This window comes from Periophthalmus magnuspinnatus, chromosome 21 (assembly GCF_009829125.3).
Source record: "Periophthalmus magnuspinnatus isolate fPerMag1 chromosome 21, fPerMag1.2.pri, whole genome shotgun sequence".
NCBI classification, from domain to species: Eukaryota; Metazoa; Chordata; class Actinopteri; order Gobiiformes; family Gobiidae; genus Periophthalmus; species Periophthalmus magnuspinnatus.
In genome coordinates this window covers 9920799-9938817 of record NC_047146.1, presented here as the reverse complement: position 1 = coordinate 9938817, position 18019 = coordinate 9920799, and the positions used below count along the sequence as shown (strand labels likewise).

The following is an 18019-nucleotide window of genomic DNA, read 5'->3' as shown; positions in this document are numbered from 1 at the left end:
CAAATGTGCAGATTTAACGTGGAATATCTCAAAAGACATGAAAGAAACGCTTGGGATAACAACGGCATTCCCTCACACTGACACGGCCTTACATTTTTCATTAATGCTTCTTTTTTTAAATTGCAGAATGACATGCACCTAAAAGAAAATGAAATGGAAATGAAATGAATGAAAAGCAGTAACAATCCTTGGTTCAACACATAAATTGCAAGTTTAATTAGAGACAGAAATGCTGCCTGGAAAACTGCATACACAAGTAGATCAGATCTGGATTTGGGGTTTTTCCATAAATAAAGAAATAGATCTTTATAAACAGAAAGGTAAAAACGTCTTGCTTCATGTTTCTACTGATAGACAAGCACAGAAATCTGGCAAAGTTCTGGAGGACAGCCAAACCCCTCTCAGAACCTTGTATTCAAACATTACCAACCAATATTTTATTAGATTCAGCGATTGTAAATTCTAAAGAGGAAATATGATGCTTTTAATGGGCATTTTTATCTCTGCAGGTGATGTTTTGGATGGTGATACTTTGAGCAGATAATCAGATTTTCTCTTTAAGACCTTTCGCTTACATGGAGGTTTTAAATGCACTCTGCTCCATAGACCCAAAAAAGTCCAGCCAGTAAAACTTTTATTACTATCTGCCTCATATTTAATTCAGCTTCTATTACATATTTTTAATTTGTCAATTCAAATGGAAGTTATACCAGAATTATGGAAAAGAGAACATATTTTGCCTTGGGTGGGGCTATTAAAATGTAAATAATTTTTGGCCAGTATCTAAATGACCTTGTCTGGCAAAAGTTTTTAAAAGTTAGTTTCAAATCACATTACAATTTATTTATATAAATGCTGCATTTTGAAGTCTTATCAATCGGGTTTCAGAAAAGGCCATAATACTGTAATTGCAACCACAAAAGTTTTAAATGACATTTTCACAGCCCTTGATGACAAACAAGATTGTGTAGCTCTGTTTATTGATTAAACTAAAGCTTTTGATTCAGTAGATCATAAAATCCTCTTGAAGCGCCTGAAGCATATTGGATTTGACAATGCATGTAATTGGTTCAAAAATTATATTTCAAAAGGAACCAAGGCATTAGCATCCAATGGGTTTAAATCTTTATTTTTTAACTTAAAGTAAAAGAGTGCCCCAAGGCTCAATTTTGGGCCCGCCAGTTTTTGCTATATTTATAATTCTATTGGTTGAGATTTAAGAAAAAGCTTAATAAATGTTTAGGCAGATGCTGTTTTGCTCCCTCAAAAATCTTAAATTATCATTGAATATAAATAAAAAACATTATTCTGATTATGTAACAGTATAAAATAAAAATAAAAAATAATAATCATTGTATCCTATTGAATTACAGAAAAGAAATTCAAGCAACCTTTCCTTCTGTAATGGATTAGGATTATGGAGACAAAATCCAGGCAGACTTCAGCCTCTACTATGAAACGCTTGGACTCACTCTTTCACTCAGCCCTTCGTTTCATAACAAGTGATGAATTTAAAACCCATCACTGTTCACTCTGTGCAAAAATAGACTGGCCATCGCATCTGTCAGAAGAGAACAACACTGTTTAAAATGTATTTATAAGAGACTACATGACAGACTGACAGAATATGTATGTCACTTGTTTGTCGAACTTTGATACAGGAACTTTTAATACAAGCTCTCATGATTGTCTAGGTCTAAAAACTGGCTGCACTAGAACTGAAATTATAAAAAGAAGAAGAAAAAAAAAAAAGAAGCTTTGGTCACTTTGCTTCCCCAAAATGAAACACATTTCAAGGACATGCAGGAGCCACTGCTGCACTTTAATAATGTGGTGATGAACATTTATCCTCACAGCTGCTCCTGTTTTTAATGTTTTAAATTGACCTATTAAGTCATTTGTTGTGTTTGTATTGTACTATATTTTAACAGGACACTCAATAAAAACAGTCTGATAGGCTAGTCTCATTGGATTCTCCCTGTATAAATAAAGAATCTGAATAAAATTACATTGCTGGGGGGTCCCTATGTCAGCGTATCATTGAAATGTATAAATTACCCCTAACAGCTCTGAGAATGTTACGTCCTACTGAGTGAAGGTTATTATTCCTCCCTCGGAACACCGCAGACTGTCACATGCCTCTTTGCCTCCGCAGTAAGACATTTTATTCGACGCGCTGTAGCCTGTGTTTGCTGTGCGCCCTGGGCATGTATAGACACGTATAGGGATCCATGTGGCGCTAATAACGCACACGTCATGTTTTCCTCCCTCTACTCTGCTGTTGCCCAATGCTCATGCCGTATTCAGAGACATCCTCAGTGCATTCAGCTCACTAGATTTGCGGTTCACTCCTACACACACCATCTTTTGTCACTGCTGCGCGTCAAGGGGGGAATCCTGGATCTCCTTGTTACTCGTGGTGCTTTCAAAGATTATGGAGATGATGTATTGTGTCATGATGCGTAGTGTCAGGCCGCCCGTGAGTGTGTCTTTCTCTCGGACTCCTCCACGCCGCGCTTCCTCTGGTCCCTCCAGAGCTGTCAGTGGCCATCGCTTCACTGCCCTTCTGGCCATGGCTTGGGGAACAAAGGACAGCACTTCCCGGCCTTTATATATAGAGCCAAGGCCTGTGTTGGAATATAATATGTAGTGTTAGATGGACAGTTACACCGGCTTTGAAGATGCAATATGTAGGAGCTGGGAGTGATGGCCTCTCAACACCCACATTCTCTCTGTTGTGAGAGCACTTCACTCTTTTAGTTTTCTTTTTGGATGCAGGGTTTGCACTAGCTTGGGGGAACTCCGTGTGTATATGTAGAACAGTGTCCAAATATACTGTATGTCAAGGCCAATGTCAACAGTAGACCTATACATTTAAGAAAAAAAAAAAGAAAAAAAACACATGAGCAGACTGATACAATAAACCGATATTGGCCTTGACAGATGGATAAAAATGTATATTGCTGTGAATGTGTTTCCAATAAGTAGAGGAAGAAACAAACAAGCAGAACGTTACTTACAGTTCAGCCATAAGGGATCATGAGCAATCTTGGTTATGGGTCAGTTCCCGGGAATGGATAGCTGCAGAACGGGCATCTGACGTAAAACCTATGGTAAATCAACGTGCAAGTTACTACACTAGAAGAAAGAAAAGAAAATCATAATAACTTTAGTATATGTCTCGAATTCATCTTTAAAAAGTTGTGATAAAGTGCTTTGTTAGCCACTTTTATAATGCGTAGAATAGCAAGCAATCCTGATATTCTTCTGCAGGCAAAAGAGGTTTTGAACTTTGTCTACTTATATATCTCCCACCTACGCAAATTATTCTGTCTGTGTAGGTTTATATCTCGACCTATACAATGCTCCTTAGGCCTTGAAGATAAATTAAAAGCTTGTGTTTGCATTACTTCAGTTTAATCCTCCATGTCTAAAATCAGTGCTGCGGCTGTTCCATAACATACATATCGGCACAGCAGTAAACTTGTCATCAGACAGTAACAAGCCTGTTTCCAGACACTGCCTCCGTGCTCTCCAGCTGGAAACAGATGACAAAGCAATATGCGCCATCTGCAAGCAACATATATCACAAGCTCGGCTCTCATCCTCCACTGCACTGTGACCCCGAATCCATTTGAGCGTTGGTGACCTTGGAGCACATGATTGTTAGTCACCATCATTGTCTCTCGCTCATTTGCGATGCAGAATTTGTCCATGAGCACGTAGGCAGCGAGAGTGTCTTCTCATGTTCCCAGTTGGCCGAGATTATGTTCAGTGTCATGGAAGACTTAGAAGAGTGGCTAAATGAGGCCGCTATCGTGCATTGCCTGTGAAATCCCTTGTTGCTTTATGAACATCACAAAGTAAATTATAATATGGCAAAAGGCTGTAAAAAGTGTTTGTGGTAGGATGGGACTGTAGTTCATAAAGAAGTACTTCTGTTTAGTTTTATGTCATTTCATTAACAACAGAAAATGTAAACGTACGTAAATATTATTGCAGGTTGTATATATTGTGTAAACTCAATTTGGCAGGGTTTCTTTTTTGTGTTTCAAATGAGGTTTGCACTGGCCATCTTCTGTACTGAAGGCAAATAAACACGCATAAACAAGCACTATGGGTTAAGTCCTCCAGCTGGTCCTGCCTGAGCAGCTCAACATCTGGGGACGAGCCTCTAGGCGCCACCCTGTGGTTGCCCACTGCTCCTGACAGGTTGGCACAGTGGCACTCAGGGATGGGTCAAATGCAGGGGACTAAACTTCCCACTGGTACAACAAAGAGTACCTTAATCTTAACTTAGCAAGAGTTGCACTGCCAACATTATCAGTGATAATGCATTATCTGTGTCTTATATTGGGCTTTTCCAGACGCTCAAAGTGGCTTTACAATTTCATGCATGTGTGCTTTATTTATTCACTCCATACTACATGATGGTGAGCTACTATTGTAGCCACAGCTGTCCTGAAACAGACTGATGGATGCAAGGCTGCCAATCTGCGTCCCCACCAACACATGCACAAACCACTTTCATACTAGGCGATGTGGGTGAAGTGTCATGCCTAAGGACACAATGGCCCAGCCCTGCTTAGCTTTAGAGATCTGACGAGATGAAGCTTTGACAAGGAGGTATGGCCCATTATCAGTCTGGGATGATTCCCATTATGAGGGATTGGAAAAAGGCAAAACCTTCAGACAAATATGAAAACAGTAGAGAAAAAGCAGAGCTATATCTTCCATGGACATATAATGGTAAATCTGTGGTCCTTTTAGTACAATAATAAAACTCTGCCTGTCTCTGTCTGGACATTTTTTTCTCTGAATAATGAAAATGCATATTCACCCTAAAAACCTGGCATTGGTCTACATTTTATGCAGAATGAAACTATGTTTGTGCATCAGTCCACCACATGGACACAACCATTAATAATTATTATGTTTACTTCACATCTATTACTTTAAAGAATAATGTATTACCTAAAATGAAAACTATTTTTGTACACATTAGTTTGGTAGAGCATGAGCATTAGATAACGCAGCTCCCTAACAGTTTGTATAAGTTCTTTCTTATAACTCTACAGTCACAACATGTCTCCTGGAACTGGACATTCTTTTCTATAGGTTACCATGGCGATGATCACTCTAGTTCCTTATTTATAACGCATTGATGATGAAGTAAGTGTTTCTGCATTTTTAAAACAACTAAACTAAATGTTTCAGTTGAATTTTGTCAGTTTACATCTGTCTGCATTTCCATGGTTTGTTTTGGTTTGTTTGGGCCCTTCACCTTTGACTTCTGCCTAAACCACAATTCTGTCCTGTGATTGGTCAATAATTCTTAAGAAACCTAAAACTGGCACAGTACTGTATGCAGTACAAATAATCTTCCTTTACATAGTAAAACATACTAATCTACGTAGAAGCTATTTTTATCATAATAACATTTAGCCAGCTGCTCAGTCCGCTCATTACCCTGGGACCACGATGAATGCTAATTTATGCAAGCATAGTAGAGTAATGGGGGTAGTCCAGGCCGGTGTGTGAAATGTGAGCGTGTTCTGACTAAGGCAGAGTAAGAGAAAACACATAAGAAACCCATCTCTTTAATATGGGCCATGGGTACTGTCCCTCATGCAATCCATTCCCATGTGAGCACGAGCCAAGTGCACAAGATGATGGATACAGCCCCACCCGGACACAGCAGTAAACAATGATACTTGACATCTTTCCACACGAGTGCCACTGCATCAGCCACAGAAGGGCAGAGCACAAAGCACAGAGCCAATACCTCCACCTCGAACGAGGTAAACAAACAAAATAAGTTCAACCTGGAAGTGGGAGTTCAGGGCTGACAATAACAGGAGTGGAAAATGTGCTTGCTAAAACGTAAAATTACCAAGAATGTTTTGTTCAAACAATTCAGTGAAAGGGAGTAGAAGAAATAGTAAAAGTCATAATAGGACAAAAAAACTATCATATCCAAGAGTTAAGATCAGAGTGGCATTAGTTTTTCTTTTTTTTCTTTTTTTTTTAACCAAAGTGCCTGTTATATAGTTATAATGTATGACACCCATGGAAAACGGGAGCTGATCAGCAAAATTGTGTCTTCAAAACAAGCAATTAAAGATTGTGCAAACATGCACATATTTATTCATTTATTTGATTGGGACAACAGACATGATACAACATGAATGTAAACACACCAGATTATAGCCAAAGGCTAATTTCCATTCGTTGTCCCAAAAGGCTGGGGTCACAAAAGGGACAAAATAAAAACTGCACACTACACTCATTGCACAGAATCACTCCAAAAACAACTTCAAACTGGTAAATGAGAAGGAAACAACTATAACATGGTTAAACGCTCTGAAAGGTTGATCTTGCAGAATAGGTCTGCTTTAATAAAGTAGTACAGTGTGGCATTACAGTGGTGGCATTAGATTGCTTCAATTACAATCAATAGTAGTATAGTTTTCATAGCAATTACTAGTTTCTCTATTTACTAATACACAATAGATAGAATTTTCCAGAAAAGTACTTATTCATTTGCACAGACTTAGAGCACATCTTCCCCCTCTGAGCATTACGCCAAATGTTAGGTCTCATTGTTTTTTCGTTAATAAAAGGCCACAGTCCACACACAATGAGTCAGACTGTGCATGACTGATTTACTAATTAACTTTAATAAGCCAAGCAGAGCTGCACCTCGCCACCAGGATTACTTTTCATTGAGTGCTAGTGTGGAGGCTGCTCACAGGTGTTGGTCCACACACAGAGACAACAGACGCTTTCTGCAGATGCTGTCTGCAGAGTCTACGTCAGAGTATAATTATCAATCATTTGCACTAGCCAAGAGCTGAGATGCTACTAGCTGTGAAAAACAACACAAATAAACAATAATTTCTTTACAAGCTTTGACCTTGATGGTATGTGGGAGCAGTAACTTTATTTGAGCTTGTTAAAGTCCTGTTGTGTGAGTATCAGTTGCATAGCAGTGGTGTCTTATTTCTAGCGTAAGTATTTTGATATTTTGCACTTTGAAATATAGAATAAATTATCACATTGCTAAAAAACAACAATTTAATTACACATGCTTATCACAACAAACTGTGTATTAAAAGAAACACATTTCAATAGTGTTTCATGGTCTGGTCTGTCATGTTATTACTTATTCTTGTATTTGTGCACATCCAACTCTTTCCAATAAAGTCCAATTGTACGGCTGCCCTGAGGGTACATGTTTCTATCTATAAATAAACCAGCTCTGTTGATTGCTGCCATTAAACATTTACAAATCCATTTAACGCCTTAAACCTGCTTCCAATTGTTTGTCCTCTACCGGCATCTGTAGAGACAAGAGCAATGGTTGGTTGTCACTACTATTACCACCATTATTGCTACTATTACTACTACTACTACTGCAGCTGTAACAACAACAACTACTACTATGAGGCTACAACTACTACACTTCAAATGCAGCTACAACCATTACTACTACTCCCACTACTACTGGTGCAAACGCCATTATTTCCGCTATACTTTTATACACTTTCACCAACAAGACAAAAAACTTTAAAAATGAGCTTCTTTTTTATTGCTCCATGCTGTCAGCTCTCCTCAATACCCCCATTTATAAGCTACCTTTGAGTTACCTCTAGGCTTTTATATACTAAATAATAAATGACAACCTGTAGGTCTATGTGTGGACGGTTCAATGGAGGCAGACAGGAAATCTCCCATATAATCTTGGAAACACCTGCAGGAGAGCCCCACATTGAGGAAACCCCTTCCAAGACAGATGGAGAGCGTGATGGAGGCTGTCAGGCCTGATAAAGTGAACTTTGAATACTGTCATTTTTCATTCCATACCATGAAATAACAGGACGCCATGACTGGGTAGCAACGGTAACCTCTTGTGTCACCTGCATGGGTCATGTTAGCTCAGGTGAAGATTGTGTTGAAAAATGCATCCAAAATAAATATAATAGAGTCACAAAAAGATAACACAATAATACATTTTTATTCAGTTCATTTTATTTCCATTGTATGCATGGATGTTGTTATTATTATTATTATTGCTGTGATTATTATTATTATTATTATTATCATTATTATTATTATTATTATTATTTATTTGTATTTTTTTTTTTTATCCATTTAATCCATTTTGTTCTATGCAGCCTTCACTGTTTTCTAACTTAAAGCAGGACTGTCCAAACTACGGCCCAGGGGCCAAATGCAGCCCTCAGACCAATTTTTGTTGGCTGTCATGCCTCTTCCTAAACTGGCCCAATTGATCAAGATGTATTTTTTTATTACAAACTGAAGAGATTCTACCTCTAAAACCTGAATAACATCACATTGCATTGTGACACAGACCTAAAAATAATCTCACAAGTCTTATTAAAGGTACGATGTCTCTGTCAAAACTGTGTTAAATGCACCATTTGACTCACTGTATCGACTCTGGTCTGTGGCCCTCCGCTTCAAATATGTTTCGGTATGCAGCGAAAAAAGTTTGGAAAGAAAAAGAAGGGGGGAAGGAAAGAGAAAAGAAAAAAAGGGAGAAAGGAAAAGGACAAAAGGGAAGAAAGGAAAAGGAAAAAATAAATAAAAGAGAATGAAGACCCAACCCTGAAACTGAATGCCAAAACTAGTTTTAACTTCATAACTATACTCACTCTTTTATTCATTTTACCTGCTCAATAATAAAACATTAGCTCATTGCAAGCCCCCAGCCCGCCCCCTCAACAATCCGCCCCCTCAACAACCCGCCCCCTCAACAACCCACCCCCTCAACAATCCGCCCCCTCAACCCACCCCAAGCTCTGATCATTGTTTTATTTCTGTTTCTTGTCCTATGCTTTGTACCAGGTTTATCATTTTCTTGCCTGTTTCTTTGTCTCCTTTGCATGTTTCTAACTTTTATCAAGTCCTGTTATGTTTTGTACTGCACTGTTTGTTTTTGTTTTTTGTTTTTTTTTTATTCATTTATTTTGTTTGTTTGCTTGTTTGTTTGTTTGTTTGTTTGTTTTCTTATTTTTTTGTTTTTGTTTTTTTTTTTTTTTTTTTTTTTTTGCATAAATAAAATTACCACCTCTGACCTAAGGCATATTTGGGTTTACACTGAAATAGCCAATTGGAAAACTTTTTTTTTTTTTTTTTTCATGTCCAGTCTTTACTGATGGATCCTGCTTAAACTCAAGTGAGAGTCACCCTAATGTATGTCCCTAATCAAACTTACAGTAAGTAGCCCACAGCTGGAATATTTGTACATCTCTGGTGCAAAGTCGTGGCACAGCGGCTGCTTATGGCTTGATTCAAATGGAATCTGTCTGCTGTAAAGTGTGATATAATACGCTTCACAACAGATTTAAGGTTCTGTCTGTCACACCCACTTCGCCTGCGCACGATTCACACTCAACTATGGATATTCTAGAGGATAACAAACTTCTGGTGCCTGATTGGACAAACTTTATACATTAGAGGAGTAAGCAGTAGCACCTTACGAGCATCTGGCGTGTGAACCTGCAGCACGGGCTTCTGGGGGAGAGCCGCTCTTCCTGTCAGGAGGAATACGCATCACTTTGAACTTTCAGAGCCGTTTAAAGGTACGTCTGGATTGTGCGCTTTGGTTTTTCACAGAGCAGAATATTATTAACGCCTCGCGCGCAACTCTCCTTTTGGTTTTACACCGAATCATTCAATTAACAAACGGCTCGAGCGCAGGGGAGACGCGTCCACAGCGATGAAATATTGATATGTGATTTTCTCTTTAAATGGGGCGCTTTTTCCGTAGGTAGGTCAAACATCTTTTTGGCTTCTCTATCTTGTCGCGACGCGCCAGTGAGCTGATTTTTGTGCCTGAGATGACTTGACATCCTCCCGACCGCCACCAACACCAGCGTGTCCGTGTGCGTGCGCGCGTACACAGAGGCGGAGAGACAGCGCGAGTGGAGAGGAGAGGAGAGGAGAGGAGAGAAGAGAAGAGGGAGGAACTTTGTTAGGCTACCAGGCTTCGCTGTGTCTCCCCCGGCAGTGCGCGCTCAAAGCAGAAGCGTTTGGCAGTTATGGTTGATCAGCGCTTCTTTTCATCCACGGTGACGCCTTCAAAAGCTCCCATTTGGAGAGAATAAGCAGTGTTTATCAATGTGCGTGAGGTATGTAGCCTCTGTGTGGCTGTGTTGCGTGAGTTGAAATGATGTAGGTTATTGTATGTGACGGGGGAGACGCAGGATGTAAAGTCCTCCCAGTGTGACATGGCTGCTCTTAACAGCACGCTTACTCTGTTGTTTTGGTTCTTTGACCTTGCTTTTTGAATGTTATTTGCATAGCTCGGGGGAGCTACTTTTTTATAGCCTGTTTTGTATTTGAAATCAGCAGCCAGAAGTTACCTCTGGGAGACGAGCATCCAGGCATTTGCTTTTGCCGCTACACAGAGCCTCCTCTTGTTCTCAGAGTTGCCAGTTTTAACACTATTATCTGTCTTTTATTCTTAGATGACACTGTGGATACCTTTGCGGAATCCTATACTGTGAGCTTGGCCGTCATTGCTGGTGGAAAATGCCTCTTTGGATTTGGTATGTTCTCTTAAGTGCTGCATCAACGTGCACGGCTCAGACGTTTGACACTTATGGGGAGATATGTCAAAAAATGTGTGCCTGTGACGAGAAAGAGGGAATACTGACTGTGAGCTGTGAAAACAGAGGAATCTCAGCCATCTCAGACATAAGCCCTCCGTTTTACCCCCTCTATCACCTCCTACTTACTGGGAACCAACTCCATAAGCTCTCCGCCAACGACTTTGTCGAGTACAGAGGAGTGACAATTTTACATCTGGGGAATAACGACATCTCGGAGGTGGAGGCGGGCGCGTTTAACGGACTTCAGGGATTAAGACGATTGCATCTCAACAACAACAAGATAGACGCCTTGAGGGAAGAGCTTTTCTTTGGCCTGGAAAGTCTGGAGTACCTGCAAATTGATTATAATTACATCACTCAAGTGGCACCGAACACTTTCAACAGACTCAGACATCTGGAGGTGCTAATCCTAAATGACAACCTCATCTCCAGCCTGCCCATCAACATTTTCCAGTATGTTCCGCTGACCCATTTGGACTTAAGGGGCAATCAGCTCAAAGTGCTTCCTTACTCCGGTCTACTGGAGCACATGAACAGTGTGGTGGAGCTGCAGCTGGAGGAGAACCCTTGGAACTGCTCTTGTGAACTTATTGCACTCAAAACTTGGCTGGAGAGCATATCGTACACGGCTTTAGTTGGGGATGTTGTTTGCGAGTTTCCGTTTCGCCTCCACGGAAGAGATCTCGACGAGGTCTCGAAACAGGAGTTGTGCCCGAGGAGAGCCATTGCTGAATATGAGATGCCGCCCCTGCCTCATTTGAGCACTGATGCATACTATAGGACTACTCCGCCGCTGGTCACATCCTCCTTAACATCATCTGGGATTGCGCGCTCGTCATCAAGACCCACTAAGGGGCCGCGCCAGTCAGGCAAGTTAAAAACAAGGCCAACTGCTCGTCTCCCGTCAAATAAGCCACAAAACTATGGACAGATTGTTTCATATCAGACTAAATCACCCGTGCCTTTAGACTGTCCCACAGCTTGTACATGTAACCTACAAATATCAGACCTGGGCCTAAATGTGAACTGCCAGGAACGAAAGATAGAGCAGATATCAGACTTAGAGCCCAAACCATACAATCCCAAAAAGATGTATCTCACTGGGAACTATATCACAGAGGTGGAACAAGCAAACTTTATTGAGGCTACTGCACTAGACTTGCTTCACCTTGGTAACAACAGAATAGCACGTATACATGACAGAGCTTTTGGAGACCTAACCAATCTCAGAAGACTTTACCTGAATGGGAACTTGATAGATCGCCTCACTGCTGGCATGTTGTATGGTTTAGAAAGCTTGCAGTTCTTGTATCTCGAGTACAATGTTATAAAGGAGGTCACGACAGATGCATTTCAGCATGTGCCAAAACTCCAGCTCCTTTTCCTTAATAACAACCTCTTAAAAACCTTACCAGCAGGAACGTTTTATGGGCTCACATTAGCTCGCCTTAATCTGCGCAACAACCATTTGCGATATCTGCCAGTCAGCGGTGTCCTGGATCAGCTTACAGCCCTGGTGCAAGTGGACTTGTTTGAGAATCCCTGGGATTGCTCTTGTAGCATTCTGGAGCTGAAGTCGTGGCTAGAGCAGCTTAGCACAGGCACAGTTGTAAACAATGTCATCTGTGGCTCTCCTAAGAAGCTAGCGGGGGAGGATATGAGATACATTAAGGCTTCCCATTTCTGCCCCAATAACTCGGAGGTGTTAGCTTCCATGATCCCGCCATCCGAAGAAACCTTCCCAGGCAGCACCATCACCATAGAAACGTCTCTAGAGTCGGACATGCACAACAACGCCATCCCTCTGTCTGTCATGATACTTGCCCTCCTTCTCATATTTATCATGTCGGTTTTCGTGGCGGCCGGCCTGTTCGTAGCCATGAAAAAGCGCAAACAGAAGAACCAACACGAGCAGAATGAATCCATGAACGCCTGCATCAGTTCCCTCAACATGGAATACGGGCTGTACAAAAAGGGCGCCATTCCGAAAGTGCGGACATCTGCCGGACACGTTTACGAGTACATCCCACCGCCGACGGAACCGACAAGCCGAACGACAGTACAAACGCCGACCGATAACAAATCCGTGAATGGATATAGAGACTTTGACGAGATCAGCGGTCCGTTTTTGGCTAATTCAGATGAGGAAGCTGCTAGTAACGTTCTGAGTTCTGAGTACAGCGCCACCACTCCCGAACCTCTGAACAAGCCAACTACTCCCCATCGAGAAGAGCCATGCTACTACCGGGACGCACTTGATCCCAACAAACGCTATAACAATACTTTATCGTGTAGGCATGCGGCGCACTCATCAAGTCAGTATTCTTCTGCAGACTTTGAAAATAGACAGCAATACGTGCCACCAGAACAAATACACCAGACAATTTTGTACTGTACAGCTCCAAGTACTGTTTATGTTGAACCTAACCGGAGCGAGTACTGGGAGCTAAAAGCAAAACTCCACATTGATCCAGATTACTTGGAAGTTCTGGAAAAACGGACTACTTTTACACAGTTTTGAAAGCCACCAGACGCTATTCAATGTGTTAAGAATTTTACAGACTCAGAGACAATTGTTTTTATCATCTGTGTTATTGCACATTTCTCAGCTGTGCAGGGTTTAGCAACAGGGACACTATTTGTTTTAAAGTATCACTTCACACTATGTCCCCGTGGTACTTAACAGTTTAAAATGTGTAAATACGATTATGAACAGGCTCGTGGAGATTCAGGGTTGCTATGATTCACTCGCATAGAAAAAAAACATCCATCCTGGAGCTATTTCGTTGGCGACAATGGGAGACTAAGCTTTTAGGCCTAAATTAGCTGCGTTTTAGGATGATGGGTTAATGAGGTGTGCAGCAATGTTCCCAGTCCAAAAATATTCAATGTTTTTTTTTTTTTGGTTGCAGAGATATCAATGTCTCCCAGTTGTACACTCGCAAATTGATCTGTAATGAAGCTAAATCCAATCGAGGGGAAAGTGATGCCAAGTCCAGTGTCGAACAGAAGTCATATTTTTGGACATGGTTTTACATGTGGGTGGAGGACAGGTCTACAATATACATCCATCACTCTGTTTTTTTCCCCTTGCTTTTGATAAGGCCTGGGACCAAACTGACTGATTTAAGTGACATTATGTAGACCCGGGCCTGTTTTTGACCTATTTACAGGGATTTCCATAGATACATTATTCACAGAGATGTATTTAAAATGCAAACTATAATCTTTTTTACATTTTTTTTTCTATGAACAGATAAAATATAAACATTATATTATATTAGATCATTTTAAAAAGAAATATAAGGTAACTACGATATCATTTTTATAATCAAATGAAAATTAATAAGGTACCCAGGCCTGGCATTAATAAATCAAACGTACCAAGTGAGTCTTAAACACCATTCAAAAATAGGTCAGACCGGATGAACTGATACACAGATGTATGAAAATATATCTGTTCCTATTTGTTGATTGGTTAAAACACACAAACAACTGGACTTTTGCAGTACTGTCAACTGTCAGCTGTTTTTCCAAATATATTTTTTTTCTCAGCTTTTTCTTGCTTGGTACACTACTTGCAGATTTAATATTTAAACCAAATTAAATTTCCTTGCATATTAAGATGATTTTCTGACAAGCAAACTAAGCACCCAGCTGTTTATTTAAAACGTAGTAGTCTTTGAGGTAAGATTCATGCGTCTGATTCTATTAAACTATGAGGAAGTTTATTCTATGTCCACTGGTACTGCCCCGTTCTCTGATTGGTTATGTCTATCCAACTGTGACCAGCGCTGAGAAATTCTACTCCCATCCACAGAGAGCAGATTAAGTCATTGTATAGAATAGAACCAAATTGTGGTTGACCAGGCTTAGTTGAATCGGATTAAGTTTATGTACTATATCAATTGTACAATACGTAGCCTTTGGAGTTAAAAATGGTCGCACTCATGTGAAGCACTTGAAGAAAATTGGCACAAATATCCTAAACTATGGCACACGCACATACATTCATTGTGTTTGATGGCAGTTTATCCTTTAATCATAAGAGAGTAGTCTTTGTACATTCAAAATGCCTTAAAGGTCAGTTATGATGTCAGTGTTTTGAAATTCATAACCATGTAGCGTAGGTTTATCACATGCAAATTCTTTCCCTATGCATAAATTACAGTGTAAACATAGACAACGCGTTTGAAGAGACCACCTCACATTTCTTTAGGCACATGCCACAGTCTCCATATTAATTAATATTAAATTGAATTAACATGCAGTATTCATGTCCCATATGTGTGAGTCAGAACACATCAATATTTACAGGTACTATTTTGATCATTCATATTGCCTATAAATTACATTCATTATACAGCTCATTTTGGCTTCGCATTGTCCTGGAAATGGACGTTCTTGGAAGTCTTCATAGATTGCGTGTAGATATGACAGCTTTGAGAATAATTGCCCGAAAGGATTGTCAATGTGCATTGGAAACACTCAGGCAAAGAGAGACATCCTTCATAATCACTCAACTTACTTGTTCCACCGATCGATAACCCAAGTCGATAACCGCGAGGGTTCAGAGGCAGAGGAGTGCACACAGTACGCTATGGTCAACCTCTGTCATCTTCGCTCAACTAATTAGGGCCCACATTGTATCTGGACGCTGTCAGCAAGTCACCACGCATTATACATCTGCGCTAGTCAGCCGTGCTCCATACTGATGCTGGGGTCTGAGTGCGGCTGCCTCATGTAGGAAGTATTTTCCTCTTTTGACCTGACCGAACTCCTAGGAAAATCCTCATTTGCGCAGTGAAGCATAGCATTTCATCATGTTTGAAATGGAACATACGTTGTCTTATTATTGCATTTAAAATAAGGCTTTTATGTGAAAGCTCTAACCATGACTACTCAGAATGTCTAGAAATAACCATTTGAAAGCCATTTGAGAACCCCATTCATATTACCCAAAATGCAAAACAAAAGGGGTATTATTTTTCCTATTCTTTGTAATCATAAGCCATGTGGGACATTTATGTAGGACAGACACTCTCGAAAATCTGTCCACAAAAAATCCATGTACAATTTTTAGAAAACAAATGCCCAACCGGATTCTGATGTCTCTACTCGGCCTTTTTATTAATTATTTTTTATTTTATTCTGTAGTTTTTTGCTTTGATTCAGTCATTCAGTACGTCAGATTTGTAAATAGAACATGGTGCCATCAGCATAAACTTTTGCAAGGCTCTGAAAAAGCAAAAAAAACTGTCTCTTATTGCAAAAACACAGTCCGACCAGAGAATATGTGGAGGTAAATATAACTAGAGTGTGCTGTTTCTTTAGTTGTTAGCTGATGAATAAAAGATTTGCATTCATTTGGTATATGTTTGTTTGTTTGTGTGAGTGTGTGTGAGTGGGATGCACAGTAAGTCAGGCCTATTGAGGACTGAATATTAAACACTGACAAAGTTGCGGTGAGATCAAAACCTGAAATGATATAACACTGGTGCAACGTTGGCAATGTTATTATAATGAAAACAGCCAAATGAGGTACCTGGCTTATTTTGAGCTCTCACAAGTCTGGATAGATGGACTGGGTTGAATCAGTAAGGCAGTCTGATATTTAAAAAATTTATGATTTAAAATAAAAAAGTTGTTGCACTGGCAAAGGAGTAGGGAAAAATTAAAAGTAATATAGCACAAATTTGCAATTCATGTGATTGTCCAACACTCAGAAACGTAAAATCAAACAATATAGTACGATATTTATATACTTCATGGCAACGATAAAGTATACCTTTACCTTAAGGTTCACTATGTACCTTTTCTGGTGGGAGGTCTGCCATCTGCTTGTCTCCATGGAGACATTATTGCATTGCCTATAAAGATCTACAGTCTGGAATTAAACATATCTTGCATTTATTCCATTGCTGTTTTATTGCTTAAAAATACAGAGAGGAACATGCATCTTACTGTGAGTGGGGTCACCTTTGCACAGATCAGACTAGTAACTTGTCACAAGTGTGTCTCCATTGATAAGTTTAATGCCATACTATGTAACAATGCAATAAATTCATTTTTGTATTGCCCCAATTCAGAACAGCAGTCACCTCACCGGGCTTAACAAAATTGTTGATTTAACCAACAGAAAGTTAGAAAATTAAACAGTGAGACAGTCATTGGTCAATAACAGACAAGCAGATTAACTAACTTCACAAACAAAGGCAAAAAACATTCCAGGCAAAGCCAAACCATTACCATGGAGACAGGTAGGTGGTACATGCTCCACCTGTGCATCACCTTTAAAGCAGCGTTTGTCAGACTGTAGAGGAAATTCTTGTGCATTTGACTCATCCTGTAATATCACTGGAGCAGCAGCAACAAAACAATGAGCAACCATACTGCAATCACACTACTGTCCTGACCTAGGTTCATGGTAATGAGTACCTGTCTCGCATCTGCTGAATATCAAGGCAAATATACTAAAAATATATTGTGTACTGAGTCTGGGAAAGTTAAGAAGAAGAATCCAAACTGTAGAACTATTTTGAGTTTTGTATGACACATCAATTGGGCTTGTTTGTACTGACAGACACTGACTAATTAGTTCTCTCATGTAGAAATGCAAAGATGATGCCATGCCCCGAGTGGTCCAACAGCTGCACTCTATGTAGCGGCTGCACTGAAGGCCTGGGGCAAATCGTAAAATGTACTGATGCCAAGAGTGTCCTTCTCTCCTCAAATTAAAATAAAAATATTAGTCATAACAAAAAGACAAAAATTTAGCATTCAAAGATCTGGAAACAAAATGATTTGATTTGACCCTAATCTAACTATACTAAAAGAACAAAAGCTACATCTGCATGAGAACAGGGGACCAGACTGTATTCTTAGCCGCTTTCTGGAAGCAGCCCGTATCCATGGAAACATCCAATTACCTGACACGGAAGAAAGCAAAAGGGTATATGCTGACATAGGGTGCCAACTCATTTGCAACTTTTGACAGGTATGACATTACTCGAGCCTCTTTTTCAAACGTACACAAGGCGGCCCGGGGAGATTAAAGGTTACTTTTTCAATTTCCTGCTTGTGTTTTTTAATTTTCCTGACAAACACAGCTCCATGTCATTCATAATAGGACAGCACACCATGTCACATTACCTTTGACTTATGCATTTGTCAAATTGATGGTGTCACTTTGCTTAGTTTAGCTCCAAGACCTCTCGTTGTTGCTAGTGCAGAAAGAGAGGGGTAGAAATTGGGGCAGAACTGCATTATGTAAGCTTGAAGTGATGTGTCAGGCAATGTTGGAGACAGCATATGACTGTAAGCATTTAACCCCAAAGCAGCTAAAGCTAACATTACCATCGACTTACATCAGGCAAGTC

General features: G+C 40.0%; 1 protein-coding gene across 1 annotated transcript; it reads left to right on the top strand.

The window, feature by feature from the left end:
- Window positions 1-10548: 10548 nt before the first annotated feature.
- Window positions 10549-13628, top strand: slitrk5b (SLIT and NTRK-like family, member 5b). The gene has a single exon (XM_033986332.2). The coding sequence runs from the start codon at window positions 10561-10563 to the stop codon at window positions 13159-13161; it is 2601 nt and encodes an 866-aa protein (XP_033842223.1). The 5' UTR covers window positions 10549-10560; the 3' UTR covers window positions 13162-13628.
- Window positions 13629-18019: the final 4391 nt, after the last annotated feature.